This window comes from Mauremys reevesii, linkage group 8 (genome assembly GCF_016161935.1).
Source record: "Mauremys reevesii isolate NIE-2019 linkage group 8, ASM1616193v1, whole genome shotgun sequence".
NCBI classification, from domain to species: domain Eukaryota; kingdom Metazoa; phylum Chordata; order Testudines; family Geoemydidae; genus Mauremys; species Mauremys reevesii.
The window spans coordinates 9,265,628-9,281,183 of record NC_052630.1 but is presented as its reverse complement, the minus strand read 5'-3'; the positions used below and the strand labels follow the sequence as shown (position 1 = coordinate 9,281,183).

The 15,556-nt window shown below is 43.6% G+C and overlaps 2 protein-coding genes across 11 annotated transcripts in view; one reads left to right on the top strand and one right to left on the bottom strand.

Annotated features, from left to right (window-relative positions):
- The window catches only part of PKD2L2 (polycystin 2 like 2, transient receptor potential cation channel), a 29,512-nt gene extending 18,902 nt beyond the window's left edge, over positions 1-10,610 (top strand). For 3 of the 4 annotated variants that reach the window (XM_039483359.1, XM_039483357.1, XM_039483355.1), the window contains 2 exons: positions 1,883-2,004; positions 3,407-3,576. In XM_039483359.1, the coding sequence (XP_039339293.1) occupies positions 1,883-2,000 (118 nt within the window). In that variant the 3' untranslated portion in view covers positions 2,001-2,004; positions 3,407-3,576. Of the gene's footprint in view, positions 1-1,882; positions 2,005-3,406; positions 3,577-10,411 lie in introns of those variants that run through there. The other variant, XM_039483356.1, reaches the window with a different exon arrangement.
- Positions 10,611-10,724: 114 nt separating this feature from the next.
- FAM13B (family with sequence similarity 13 member B) overlaps positions 10,725-15,556 on the bottom strand; it is a 96,831-nt gene continuing 91,999 nt past the window's right edge. For all 7 annotated transcript variants that reach the window (XM_039483349.1, XM_039483348.1, XM_039483352.1 and 4 more), the window contains 4 exons: positions 15,465-15,548; positions 15,194-15,366; positions 14,618-14,719; positions 10,725-12,919 (listed from right to left, as the gene is read on the bottom strand). In XM_039483349.1, the coding sequence (XP_039339283.1) occupies positions 12,796-12,919; positions 14,618-14,719; positions 15,194-15,366; positions 15,465-15,548 (483 nt within the window). In that variant the 3' untranslated portion in view covers positions 10,725-12,795. The remainder of the gene's footprint in view (positions 12,920-14,617; positions 14,720-15,193; positions 15,367-15,464; positions 15,549-15,556) is intronic.

The following is a 15,556-nucleotide window of genomic DNA, read 5'->3' as shown; positions in this document are numbered from 1 at the left end:
GAGACAGGCAGGCTGTGGGGAGAAATCAGCTTGGCTCATCTCCCACCCATTTAATATCCATTCAGCTAAAATGCAGCAGCCTTTTCTCAATGGTCACCTGTGCCACTTTTTAAACCGAGGTTTTGTACCAAGAAAACGGAGGGACAAGCAACCTGGTCAGCACCGGTTAGAAAGAGAGATTGGGCAAATGCACACAGGCCTCCTGAGATTGGGTGAAAGTGGGAAGATGAGCAACTTCTAAATCCTGCCCTTCTTAAGTCTGTGAGGATCAACTGACATGTATTGTAACCAACATGACCAGGACAGGGATAGAACCCACCACCTTCGCTTACACAAGCAGCAGTTTCTAACCACTGAAGTTCCAGGAGAACCACCATTAGCAATAGTACCTGGCTGTGCCAGCAGCTAGATACCCAGCTTTGCATAGGTGTTTGTCTACATGGGAAAGTTAATTAGTAGAAGGTAAGGGGTAAATTTAAAAACACTGTAACTGTTCCAGAATAGCTCTCGGGGAGAGAATGATTCCAGACTAGCTTATTCTAAAGTAGTTACTACAGTCAGTTTCCTCAAATCTCTTCCACCAGCAGAAGTTGGTGCAATAAAAGATATTACCTCACCCACCTGGTCTTTCTACAGCCCTAAATTTGACATTCCATCCAGCAAAGGGCCAGGCAGTAGTCTCACTGCCAATCACACCCACACAGCTTAGCTACACGAGAAGGTTTTGCTTCATTAAGCATACCAGCATTGTTAAAGCAGCAAACCCCTCTAGTATGCAGGCAGTTATGCTGGTGCGTTTAAAGGTGCTTATACTGAGCATGGCTTATTCTGGCTCAGGAATCGAAATCAGCTATATCCGCTATAAGACATCTTTATACTGCTATAACTGCATCCAGAGGTTGGGTTGTACCAGTAAATCAGTTAAAAACCACACACCCCCTTATCCAAAACCGTTATACTGGTACAAAATCTGTGTGTAGAGCAGGCCTCCACTCGTTCGCTGGAGTCTGAAAATCATGCTGCAGTAAATAAGGACAGTAGTGAGATGGCTGAAGAATTCACCTCACCATGTACCAAGTCCAAAGCCCACTGGTGTTAATAAAAAAGAATCCCACTGGTATCAGTGTGTGGGGATCTGGCTCACCATTTCTCATTGCCCACGTTTCACATTTAGTGGTGGAGAACAGCAAGTGATAGGGAGTGAGGAACAATTTGGAGAACACTAAATTATTGGGAGCAAGTAGCTGTTTTATACTTACTGTACCGAGAATACGGGGCACAGGAGGTGAATATATACCTCAGCGCAGAGACTGGGCAACACCCTCCCCTCATCAGCCCTGACACACCAGGCTCAGCAGGGGCTGTGCAGCAAGGAAGTGGCACAGAAGCTTGCTCTCCTGCCAGGGCTCCCATCAAGTGTGGTGGGAAACAGCACAGGGACCAATATGCAGAGGTAAAGAAAGGGGTCGCGGTGGCATTCCCCCACATTCGCTTGGGAGAGTCGCAGTCGCTGCCTGGAGTTTAGGTAAGCTGAGCTTGTAAGCTCGTTGGGGCAGGGAATGGCTTTCCATTCTGCATTCATACAGCACCTGGGACAGGTCACTTACTAGGATCATCCGAGTATCTTACACTTAATCACTTCCCTGCCACTGTAATACCGTGGTCTAATTATCGTCTATGGTCGGCTTGGTGTGGAGGTGGCTGCAGGGCCTGTGATATACAGGAGGTCCCGTCTGGCCTTGAATGCTACCACGTTGGAGCCCTGGCCCACACTGGGATTACCACAATACAAATAACGAGGATGACTCTTACAAACAGGGTTCTAAAGACCAGACAGTGTCCCCTGGGTGCAATTCATCAGGGCATTTTTATTCTGTTCCAGACTTTTCAGATACGCGACGGAACTGGAGAAGCGACTAAACGAGGTTAATGCGAAGCTGAGCAGAGTTCTGAAAGGCATGCCTGACCTGAAAGGCTCTCCAGACAAGAAACAGAGATAGTGAGGTATAAGGGATGGGCCCGCTTGTAATCCCAGATGGGTTTATTTCCTTGCTGACTGAATTTCTGAGTTATCCACAGGAGTCTCTCTCTTCCCTAAGCTCCTGCGTTTCTGGACAGGAGGAACAGGGACCATTTCTCTTAACATTTTTCTTAAGTTGAAACAGAGAAATTCAGTATTAAACACCCTCCCACCCCCCGTAATTGTGAACCAATGTGTTCACCAGGACCGAGAGTGAAATTCACCTTCGCCCGGCCCCCAGTCCCACTCCCCTCCACACACACACCAAAAGCCAGAGTTATTCCAGCTCTGTGCAGGAATCTCTGGTCCCCAAGCTGCAGGCAGGGCATGGGGCTGCAGCAGAACCCAGCTATGGCTGTTCTAGCCAACAGGCTGGATCGGGGTGGCTGCCTTTTCCTATCCCCAAAAGACATTTTGAGTCAAAGGATCCATGTAGTTGCAGATCCTACAGTCCCACTCTGGTCTGCAGCCTACTACCTCCCCCCTTGTATGGGGGCTGCCTGGAGCCTGCCTTCATGGGGCAGTGGCTGCAGAGACTTCCCCAGCAGAGCTCCACTACTTACAGAGCACTGATCTGGGACTCAGGGAACCTAGATTCTACTCCTGGCTCTTCCAGGAGCCTGCTGGGTGAACTTGGGCAAGTTGCTGCAGTTTTGTGCCTCAGTTTCCCCATCTGGGAAAAAGAGAACGATACTGACCTCCTTTGTAAAGCACTTCGACATTTACCGCTGACAACTAGGTAAAAGCAGCATGACTTTTCTGTGTTACGGCAGATTCTGCCCATTGATAAGAAACAAGTGTTCCCATCCTTAACAGCCCTCCTTTGGCTCCCACCTCTCACAAATCAGCTGTGTCTCACCTTATACAGCAAAATCTGATTCACCTATAAAGCATGGGTGAACAAGAATTCTTGTTTACCAGTCCTCCTTCAATTGAGCCAGTAGGGGGAACTTTCCTCTTCGCTCACCAAATCAAAGCAGCCAGCACTGATTTTAAACAGAGCAGCCTATCTTGGGAGGTGGATTAGGGATTTGTTGTTGTTGTGTGTCCCCACCCCCTATGTATTTGATGCTCCTGGGAAGCACTGGATTGATAGTCCTGGGGACCAGAGGTCTCTGTCCATCCATTAAACACACACCGCACAGGCAGAAGCAGACTAATGCTAGGGCTCAGAAGATGCTTCCCCACCCGCCTTCTCATCCCCCTTCCATCCCCCCAATGACTCATTCAGATCTTTGCCATCAGCGGTACCCATCGGGATAGACTGACATCACCAATACAGTCCCCCAGTGGATGGCTCAGGTACAATCTTTTAAAAAGAATCCAGAGGTGGCTCACTTAAAACTAAAGCTGGTCATTGTGATGTTTGTTTGTTCCTGATTCCAGCTGCAGAGAGACAAATTGCACAAAATAAATCCTATATTCCAAAGCTTTCCAAGCATGCTGGCAACTGGCTCTTCACAGCTAGCTCTGAAAGAACAGACGCTAGGGAAGATGGAAGGGCATTCAACTACACTGCCAAGCTCTCAAATGTCACGGAAAAATAAAAATCAGCTGATCGGTATGCCTGCTAAACGACTGGCTTATTTGGAGGACAGGATTCTGGCGGGCGGTAAAGCTTTCTATTGTTATCTAGTATCTAAATTTAACACGCTCTGACTGCCACCGCTTATAATTCAGAGAAAGGCTAAAGCACTATAAGGGTGGAAAGGATTCAGTTCCAGGGGTGATGGCATAATCAATAATAATCAATGCAAGTTACACCTCACAGGCTGTTCAGCGATCGCGTCCCCTCTGACACACAGTCCCCGCACCCAGAGACAATCAGTCTGTGCAACACCTACCACACTGGGGCCCTGATCCTTGCCTGGGGCTCCTAGGGCTTTGCTCACCCCAATATTCCATTCCCTGTCGGTTAAACACGCTCGGTGGTTCAGGGACGTGAGACAGGTAGAGGCAAAGCACATTTTAGAAACATTTCTCAATTTTATCGAGAGTGGAAATCCTCTTTCCAACAGGGCTGCTGCTCCTGTTCAGCCTGGCATTGAACCAAGGTTTCAGGCACAGCCACAGTTGGTAAAATAGGGACTAAAAGGGAACGGACCATAAATGGGCAGTTTTAGTTCCCTGCTCCAAGACCCACATTTCAGATGGGAGCCTGGGAGAGAAACCAACAAGGAAACTTAAGCGAACGTGGGTTCACATTTCTCCTTTGCTGCCATGGTGGTTATTGTCTGTCTGATTAACTGGGTGACTGCCAGGGGGAAAAGCTCAACTCTAGTCACCCTCCAGTAGAAAACCAGTTGTGAAGCAATTGGCAACAAGGCTATGAGGGCATTCAGCTTCTTCCACTTCCACAAAACCCAGAGGGGCACCAGTGCAGAAACTGGACAGCATTGTTGTATTTTAATTCCCCAAAGAGCAGCACACAGCCCACCTGCGACCCAGATTTGTTCTAGTAAAGACAAAAAGAGGAGATATGTTCTATAGCTTTGAGAGCCACGTGTCGGTGTACAATGAGCTATGTAGCAGTGTTGCCTAGTGGATAGAGCATTGGACTGGCACTCAGAAGACCCAAGTTCTACTCCTAACTCTGCAGCTGGCCTGCTGGGTGACCTTGGGCAAGTCCCTTTAACCTCCCCGTGCCTCAGTTTCCTCTACTGCAAAATGGGGATAATGATACATCAGATCTCAAAGCGCTTACAAGGGAGGCAAGTAAGTGCTACGTAAGAGCGGGGTGCGATCATTATTATTTCAGGTTTATTTACCCATTCCAGCTGCTTCGTCAGCACAGCTCTGAGCCTCTAGCCCAGGCACCAGTCTTGGCTGGAGATCCAAGCTGCCTTCCCCTTGCTGCAGGAAAAGGGAGCTCATCAGCGCCAGGGCCAGCCAGGAAGAACAGAGGCTGGTTCCCAGCAAGGGAGGGGTAAGGATGGGCAGGACCCATCGGAAGCAGGATGTCCACTCCCATACTTGCTTCCAGCCACACATGCAGAAAGTCAACCAGGCACAGCTGTACCCTTCTCCATCCCCGGCACAGACTACACAAAAGCTAGTCTCTAAGGCTGCGTGCAGTGTTCGTGTAGCCTTGGCCATCCCAGAATATTAGAGAGACAAGGTAGGTGAGGTAATATCCTCCCACCTCACAGAGTCCTACAGCCTGAGCCTGAATCTCTACCCCACAATTAAACAGCTCGAGTCAGCTGGCACTGGACAGCCGAGTGTTTTTAACTCCAGTGTTGACAGCCTCTGTTTCCTAAGGGTTCCCATGTATTTTTCTCCTGAATGCAGGAAATCCTCATGGTCAATGTTCCCTTTACAGCCTGAAGAGAGACAAACAGAGCATAGTTTCTGAGTAGGAATTTGGTGACTGACTGGCCGGACAGCAAGCGCACCAGGACCGAGCCAGGCCCAATGAGAACGTGATCCATTCCCACTCCACTCCCCGGTGTATTCCAGCCGGTTGAGAATGCCGGTCATCCCGAGGCCTAGCGAATGAGGGATGGAGACAAGCATCCACAGTCAGTAGAGAGAGGGAGAAAACCAGCTTCAACTTCAGTTCTTACCTAAGCTAGATTCGAGCTCAGGCCTCCAAAAGTGAAAAAATTAAGCACACAAAATGCAGTAAGTCCTGGGAGCTGCCAGCAGACAACTGCAACTCAGTATTGGATCTTATCTAACCAGAGAGCCTGGCGAAGCGAGAGGAAAACTGAAGACCTGCCAGCTCGTCTAATCTATCCCCCGACATTGCAGACTTGTTGCCTACACGGTGCTTAGTAGCGCTTTGTCCAGTCTAATCATATATGACCCAAGCAACATAGTTACTAGGCTTAACGAAGCCCTGCCCCTAACACCTTATCACCAGGCCATGGGAGTCCCTGCCCATTATGTAACCTTCAGAGTTTTAGCTCTTTTTTCCACTGTCTCTGCAAACTTTCAGGGGTGCAGTATCAGCAACCCAACGTTAAAAAAAGAGTCAGACCCCACTTCCCTCTTCCCCCCCCAAGTCATAAGATTCAAAATAAAATAAAAATAAAAACCTAAATTTATTATTTGCCTTCTGAGCATTTGAGGAATTCGAGGATCATATTTCAAGGTTTCCCCTGGCAACCCTGGGGGCTAGAAACTGCCTTCTCTTTCTCAGTAGAGGAGAGAGTCTCATGTATTCCTGCCTCCCCAGAAAAAGTCAAGTTAATTTGCACCCAGTGATTGATAAGCACTGGAATTAAGAAATTAATTCTCTTCCAGCTGTGGCTGATGGATGGCAAGGTAATGGCTAAATGGTGAAGTGCTAGATAGGAGTTTGTAATTATAAGAATTATTAGAGAAGAATGAACTTTGTTCTCCTGTAGAAGATACATCTTGTATCCAGCAGAGAGGCTTACCCCAAGTGGCCTTATGAACAGATACTGTAAGTGCACATAAATCTGCCTTTTACTTCAGTTTTCTGCTGTAAAATGCAGCACTAACCCATTTAGAATAGTTTTAGGTCTAAGCAAGAAGAGGCTGCTCATTAATCACATCTACCAATTCCTCCTTACAGACTCACAAACCCTTTGAAATCTACTGTCCCTTCACTCTCTGTCACACACAGTGAACAAACATTTACTGCCTGTCTGGCCATCCTACAATTTTCTAATTTGCAAGCGAGGGATGCGCATACAGCCCTTGGCAGCAAGATTTTCCTTTTCAGAAGCAAACAAGACTAAGAACCACCCTTCACGATTTGCTGGGCTCAGCTGGAAAGGAAGGCCAGCAGCTGTTTGCCTCATATAAATCACTGCAGCATGGCGGCTCAAAGCAATCAATAGCAAGGACACCTTCCTGGTCATTGGGAAGTGTCATTAGGGTTAACAAGCTTGGTGCACCTGCCCTAGGAAGAGCTGCAGTGGTGTGGGCATCTAAGAGCTGAAACCAGCACTGGGATTAGTAGCTAAATACCTGAAGTACCAAACAGCAGAGAGCTGAATGCCAGGAAGTATCATTTGAACCTTTGGTTTGGTTCTCATCCTGCTCCCCGAACAGCAAACACACTGGAAATGATTTGTCTTTATTACTAACTTAAACACTGCCAAAAACCTGAGGCCAGCCATTGTCCCAAGCCAGAGCGATCAGGGTGAGGGTTGTTATCCTTCACTGGCAAAGGCCAGATGAAGATCAGCTCACATCAGTAACACCATCACCAGTCCAGTTTAAGAGGAATCTTAAGACCCCAAACCCGCTCTGTTACCACCATCCACTGGGTTTCCCCCTTAATAGGTTCCTAGGGGCAGGACCTGCATGTTCTTTCCATCTTGCCCAGGGCTTAAATAATACACAGCAGGGCCTGTACTGTCTATTTCAGCACCTCCTAACTGCTGTAGAACTGCCTCAGCTGTGTCTGGAAAAGCACACAGAAGCAGCTACGCATTTTAGTACCATATTACAGAGTTAGGAAGGCATCTGCAATAGGGTCACTTACTTCATCCTAGTGTCAGAGTTGAGCCATGCCTCAGTTTCCCCTTGCTTTGGGTATTCCAGGGAGTTGATGATTCGGCCTCAGGCTGAGCTGACTCCATAACAGTCCTTCCCCTTTGCTACAAGGGTTCGCCACCTGTATGTGGCATCATAGGTAGGGACCAGCCCAGAGTCCTAACTTATAGAGTAGCTGTCAGCCATAATTCCCAAGTTGCTCTGTTTTGCTGATTCCTGGGGCTACTTCCTACAACCGCCATCTCCACTGTAGGCCTTCTTTCCCAGAGTCCTCTGGTCAGCAGCTCTCTCCAGGCCTTTGGCCACAGCTACTTTCGCAGGGCTCTTAGGCCCCCTGCTGAGCGGTTTCCAGACCCTCCTTCCACTGTGGTTCTCCAACTGGTCTGAGCAACACACAGATCTTTTTATAGCCTGGCCCCCTTCTCCCAGCAGCCCCTGCTGTAGTCTTCAGTCACATGACCTCCACAGATTACAAGTCCCCATAGACCTTTAGAAGGCTAGAACTTGCAACAGGCTATTTATTGTATTGGCCCAGGTCTGCCTTACTGTGACAATTCCCCTCTCCACCCCGCCAAAAAAAGCCTGAAGTGGTAGATGTATAGCTGGGGATTTCCCTAGCCCTGGATACTTGCTCATGTTCATTTTTTCCCTTCTTGACTTATTTTGCTTTAATAGAACATTGTTACTCCCCATCTCCAGTGGTCTCTCCTCACTATATCCCACAAATAGTCTCTCACTGCAAGCTGCTTGGTGCCAGAGGCCATGCCAAGCAGAGGGCACTATTAATGCTGCCTAGTCAAAATACTGCCCCAAACACCCTATGTTCAATCATGAGGCAAACATCCTAGGTTTTATTAAAACTCTTGATTTTTAAGCCAAATCACATTTTTTTAGATTTTCCCCTCCACTTTTAGGGGAAGTTGCACAGCTTGTGTGTGATCGTCACAGGGTCAATCTGCATGCAAAATATGCAGCCTCCCTGTTCATTGATCAGGTGGGAGGCTGTGACTCTCTTTGACCCCCTGGGCAGTGGGAACTGCCATTTGCTTGCTCTCTCTTTCCACAGGCAGGCAGAATAAGCACCTGCTCCACTCAATCTTCTTGTCTTTTGACCCACACTTGGCCTGTTTTCCTCCCCACTCCCCCTCTCTACCACACATTCCTCTGCATGCCCCCTCCAACTCAATACACTCCCTCAATGCCCAGCATTCCTCTTCAGTCTGCCTCCTGCCTGGTCCCAATCATGTCCCAACCACCTTCCCTACTGCCCCCACAGCCCCATCCCTGGCACCTCCACTTTCCCCACATGGCAATTAAGGAGTCACTATCTGCCCTGAACTGAGCCCTACTGGAAACAATAGGAGATGGTATCAGTCTTTGCTGGACAGAGCATCATTTCCATCAACTGAGGCCAGAGGCCTGCCCTAGCATGGACAGGAATAGGAGATAGCAGGCATTTTTGCAAAGCAGAGTACATCAGAGTACATCTGTACTGCAATAGGAGACCTGTGACATAGCCACAACTGGCCCAGGTCAGCTGACTCAGGTTCTCATGGCTGGGGCTACAGGGCTAAAAATTGCCATGTACACATATGGGCTCATCCCAGAGCCTGAGCTCTGACACCCAGAGGGAGGTGTGGGTCTCGGCCTAGACTCCAGCCTGAGCATCTACCCGGCCATTTTTAAGTCCTGGAGCCCGAGCCCTGCAAGCCCAAGTCAACTGACCTGGGCTCAGAGACATGGTGCTGCTGTTTTTTATTGCAGGGTAGTCAGACCCTCAGTTACACTGTTGCCTTTGATGGGTTTTATACCTGTGAATGTCGGCAGCACATGGCCATCATCATTGCTGTAACTAACAGCTGCCCTTCAGATCTACTCCATCTTTCCTGCTGCCATTTCCAGAATATCATGAGTATCCAAGAATCATTTCAAATAAATGAAGACAACAGTCAATGTAAAGCTCTTTTGTTTAATATATTGCCCGTAGTCAAGATCTTTCTAAATACTATGCATGTTGTACCGCAAAGGAAATCTGCTATAGATTATGGATACTATTAAAGCTTTGGATTTTCTTAATATAAAAGTATGTCAGTTTTGACAGAACACTTTCAGAAAGGTGTCCACACTAATCTGTATATATTTTATGAAGTTAATTAATTCAGCATGTTACTAAAACGCTTTCAAAGCAAAACTGAAAAACACAACAAAGTCTTCTGGATGTCAAGACTACCTCAAATATTAATTTGGCAACAAGGTGCTAGTTTTTTTTTTTAAAGCTGTTTACCAAAAATGGCAAAACAATGTTTTTATCCTTCAGACAGTTTGCTTTAATTGGTTTCTCATTTATTAAGTACTGTACTTTAAGTGTAATCAAGGAAGATTTTATAAGTGTATACTTGTAAATACAGTTGTCTGACAGTGTATTTCAGAAGTTTCATAGTTGTTTTAATTAGTGTCAAGAGGACTTCATAAGCTTAAGGTGGGAATCAAGACAGTAGGTGACCTATTTCCTTAAGCCTCAAGATACATGAAGAGATTTGTATCATTACAGAAAAAGGAGCGAGTGTGATTCTGGAAAACCATGATCAAATGGTACACGTCCTCAGAGAGAAAATCCAGGTTTGATTAATAACCCCATGCAACAAGTGTAACAGAATAGCTTGTTTTTAAAAGACCAGAATACAGTCAAAGATCATCTTAGGTGTGATCGTACACAAACAGATGCTATTAGAAACCATCTCTGTAGGAAAAAATCCTTATGGTGCTTACAAAAATGTATGCAATGGCTGTATTTGCTGGCCATGATGAATACTGGAATGAGTAAAGTTGGGCGTGCATGTTTTGTGAGTGAATACTATTTCTGACCTCACTGGCAGGTGGTGAATTGTTTGACAAAACTATTTTTTTTTTTTTTACCAGAAGTCTATCTAAGATTAAGGATCAAGCTAAGGAGTGAATGTGAATACAGTATGAACCCAAAGGAATTTTAAAGGACCCCACATTCTTTGCAGGACCTTGTATTGAAGAAAATATCATGAAACGAAACTACTGCAATGAAATATAAAGAACCTTAACCTGTATTGTCATAATAAAAGTCTATACAATGAATGCCAGACGTAGCAATGCAATCGTATCTGGTTTATTTATATATATTTATATATATATCTATATATTGATATATAGATATATAGTTTTTACTTGTACCAAAGTAAAACTATGTTATATCACAAAATGCCTAATTCTACCATTTATTTATTGCTCAACAAGGATGGCACAAAACACACTTGTAGCATAACTCTTGCCATGCTTATCTGCTATACTGAATAAACAGCCAAACACTGCATAACACACACAAAGCAGCTGTTAATTCTGAATTGGAACCAGTCTGATCATTCACTCAGATTCTTATAAAAATATTGGAATCATATAGATTTAAGCATTATAAAGGAGGAATATATTATTTAAAACATTTAAATAGTGCATATTGACATTTTGCATGTGGTATATATAAAACACAAACATTCATGTACAACACCATACAGTACACATTAGTTTCGATGTTTGGATACACCCGCGTCTGCAGACTGAAGAAAAGTAACTGAAAGTGTACATTGCACAATGGAGTTGAATAAAACTGAGAAATGGTCTCAAGATTAGTTTAACCTCACAATTCTCTAGGGTCCACTAAAAATCATCTTGCTGTATAAAAAGGCAAACCACCAATGCACAACTAGTTTAGTGCTTTCTTCCAAATTCCAAAGTTACATGCCAATAATCATGGTAAAGAAAAAAACAAAAAAAACCCTCTATTTTATAGCACACAGATGACCTGGTGCACTAGAAATCCCATTCTGAACCTACTCCATATGTTTACATGACAGAACAACTAATCTAGTAACTTTGTGAAAAAAAATCATTTTTGGTCTTTTATTAAGCAGTGTGAAAAATATTGGTGTTGGCATTAGCCAGTCGTAAAAACATGCAGTGAGAGTAGGTGCATGCAAAACATGGCCACAAACAAACTGATGCACACTGAAAAATCCAAAAAGCACCAGTTAAAATTAACACTTAGTTTTTACCGTATCAAAACCCATTGTTGATGGCGGTTGTATTGTATAGCATAAGCAAGCTAAATAATCATTCAACACAGTGGATGTGATAATCAAAACATTGTTTTAGTATCAATTCTGAAGCTGAATCATGCAAGGCCCATGTACTATTTGCTTACATCACAAGGGTTAAACCATGTATTTGTGTTCCCCAGCTGCATAACGCATTGTGATATACAGCAGTAATTTTTCCCCTCTAAGACTGACACTGTTCATTCTTAGGTGCATTTTAACTACAGTGACTTTAGCCCTTCATAAACTTGTTTCAGATACAGCAAAATTATGTAATTGACCTAAACCAGCTCTTATCTGCTGGAGCTGTAAATGTCTGAGCACCATCAGATTTACCATAAACTGAAATGTTTATTTTGTTTCTCAAATTTTCTGAAGGGTGAGATGCAGTATCCAATTCAGACCAAACACTATGTGACCACTATTTGATAAACAATAACTGATAAAATGAACAACAGTAACATAAGTCCTGTAGGCAGCATGTGATATAACTGTTCAATTTTTCCAAGTTTTAAAAGTACACTAAGCAAGGTCACTTTCTGGTTTGTCCATTGTCATCCTTATCGATGAGGAAATGTGACCTCTAAGTAGCAAAATCCATTGATCATAATACATATTACCAGGTGACAGATGTAATTTAGAATACCAGAAATCAAACAAAGGTGTTCCACAGCAGTTCTTGGAAAGGAATTTCTGTTCACTTTTGGTATTCCAGGAAAAGAGTCGTGTGTGGAATTTTTTGTCATGTTTTCCATAATAAAAGGCAACAGGAGTAGTTCAGTGTAGCATTAAGATATAGCTATATACCTTAATTTCTTCAGTAATGCAAACAGTTGGTAATAACAAAAAGTTGATAACAAAAAAGTTAACTCTCCAAAGTTCTTGAATGCTTAAAGGACAAAATTCTACAGTCTTTCTGGAACAAGATGCATCTGTAATATAAAACGTTGAAGGAAACTATGTGTTTGCTAAAGTTGGATAGAGCAGTCTCTTAATTTAGAACATTTTTATTTGCTCTCTAGACAGGACCTACTTACCCTTCAAACATTTTATAGTGGCACCATAATAAAGTGCACAAACTGGGTTCTTTCAACAGTGCATGACAAAATGAACACAAGCACCTGATAAGTACTATGGTAGTATGAGGAAACATGATGTTATTCAATGTTTTTAAGGAACAATCTATATTGATTTTGAAAAATCTTGTTTGCTGATAAGGACTTCTAAAAGCCTAAGCTTGGCCTTAATTTTCTTGTACTCCCTGTACTCATCAAACATTGGAGCCCGATCTTCTTTCTGTACATTCCTGTAAAGAGAAGAAAATATTTAAATTCCAAGAAAATCCTGTACATCTCAGAAAGTCAAACACCACACACTGAGGTAGTGTGAGTTAGCTATATGATTCTGGGTGACCTTTTTGGCATGCAGCCTGTTGACAACAGACATACTGCAACTGCCCCAGGGCTAAGGGGTTAAAGTTAGTAGAATAACTGACTAAAAATACTTGGGAGAGAGAAAAATCTGAAGAGATTAATTCAGTATAATCACCAGCAGCATATTTACAAAATGTCTCCAGCTCTTCTGGAAAATTTTTCCATAGGTGAATTTTTTTTTAAATCATATTGGGAATAAATAACTTCATGGATAGCTACAAATTATAATCCAGTTCTGAGGTAAGAAAAAATAATAAATAGATCTAAAACTATAATTAAGTATTTAAAAAGTTATTTGCCATTCACTCTAGACCTGATCATTCACTCATTGAAGTCAACGTCCGTTTTGCCACTGACTTTAATGAGCACACAATGAAGCCCTACTAATTGAATTTGTATCTATGGCTGCCAGTGAGTTTATAGCTGGTAAAAAGGTAAATATAAATCTTAGGTAAGCAAGATAAATTATGTTCTATTCATATGTGGGTGTGGATTGACTATGACCCTGAGAAAACAGCTACTGCATTTAATATATGCACAGTAGCAGGTTATGCCAAATTTGCAACAATAGACACCTAAGCATGAGGACTGTGAGGGACTAAGGAATAATATTAAAAAAAAAGGTACAAAAATATGCCCCCCATCTTGTTTATGAAGCAATTACCCTCTGTTTAGAATGATCTACTGGAACACTGGAGAAGTAGATGTTTCTTAGTAGAAAAGTTTCACTAGATAAAATCAGAGGGATTATCCTGTTTTTATAAAATGAGATAAACTGTTCTTTTGATTTCTAGTCACACTTTACGGGGGGGGGGGGGGGGACACACACGGACGACGAGACGGGACACTGAAGAGTGCATCGCCTTCACTATTAAAATGCACAGAAGAATCTGGATTATTTTATTACCTAGTCCAGAGGTGCCCAACCTGTGGCTCCAGAGCCTCATGCGGCTCTTCAGAGGTTAATATGCGGCTCCTTGTACAGGCACCGACTCCGGGGCTGGAGCTACAGGCGCCAACTTTCCAATGTGCCGGGGGGTGCTCACTGCTCAACCCCTGGCTCTGCCACAGGCCCTGCCCCCACTCCACCCCTTCCTGCCCCCTTCCCTTAGCCTGCCGTGCCCTTGCTCCCTCCCGCCCCCACGAGCTTCCTGCATGCCACGAAACAGCTGATCAGGAGGTGCAGGAAGGGAGGTGCTGATTGGTGCTCCCTCTCAGGCTCAGGTTGGCCACCCCTGACCGAGTCCTACATTAAAATGAGTGTCCCTCATGAGACTATGCATAATGAAAGAGTACACACAACTGGATTGTTGATGCAAAACAGATTAGATTCCATTTGCTAGATTCTTGGTTTAATATGGAAGGAGCGGTGAAACATTTTGATGATGGATACTGTACTGAAGTGCACAAAGACTGGTTATATTTAAGTGGACATTACGATGACACTGGTACAAAAATTAGTGCCTCCGTTTCCCAAACAGAGTAAACTTTTAATATGTATGATAAATAAAAAGCAATAGTAAATAAAAAATGAAGCACCAGCCTGATATTCATTGTTCTGTTAAACTAACCTCCCGTTCTGTTGATAAAACCCCTCTTCAAATTCTCGTAAAGTTTTGCGTAACTTCTTTTTTTCAGCTCTGGCTTTCCAAAGTTGCTCCAATAATTCAGGCCTAAAAATTAAGAAAAAAAAAAAAGACATTGGCCAAGTAATAAGAAGGAAACCCTCATCTGCCCTCTTAAAACAAAATGAAGAAACTAGGTGGATTGATATTACATTGATTTTGCTCAGAAGTAGTTTGGTATCCAGGATATGTTTGATGGGGGCGGGGAAGACCAACATAGGCTAATCATTAATAAAAGAGAGACAATTCTTCAGTCATCAACCCAAAATCATTTGAAACAACAGCTAAGTGTTTAATTCTCTTAGTAAGAACAGCAGATGGTCCCAACTGGACACTCAGATGAATTCCTTTTCATCTGAATCACTCAATGATTATATTACCAATGATCTGAATCATTTGTTGAGAGATACAGAAAGACAACTGCTTATATTAAGAAACTCCACATTTGGTGTTATAGTCTTAAGTACATTCAGTGTAACTCTCACAATAGTACAGCACTAATCACGTTCTATTCATACGCACATAGAAGCTGCTCGGATACTTGATAGTCGGAGGTCCCGAGTCAGCTTTTCTTGACTGTCTTCAAGATCAGACTCCGAATTTTCAGCTGGGCTGGAAATAGACTGTGTTTCGACAGCAGTTTTTAAGATATCATTAAATTCTGATGACAAATTATCAACATCCTCCTCTTCTTCCTGCATGGTGATAAAGTAGAAGTTTATAACACAGATTTAAAACATTTCTCTTGAATACACAAGGAGGAACTGAAATATTTGATAAGTGTTTTACTTACCTTAATTTCTTCAAAGAAGTGGGCAGTTTCCCCTTCTATAATGGGCTGTAACATCTGACTCCGCCTCTTAGTTGATGGTGACCCCTGCAATA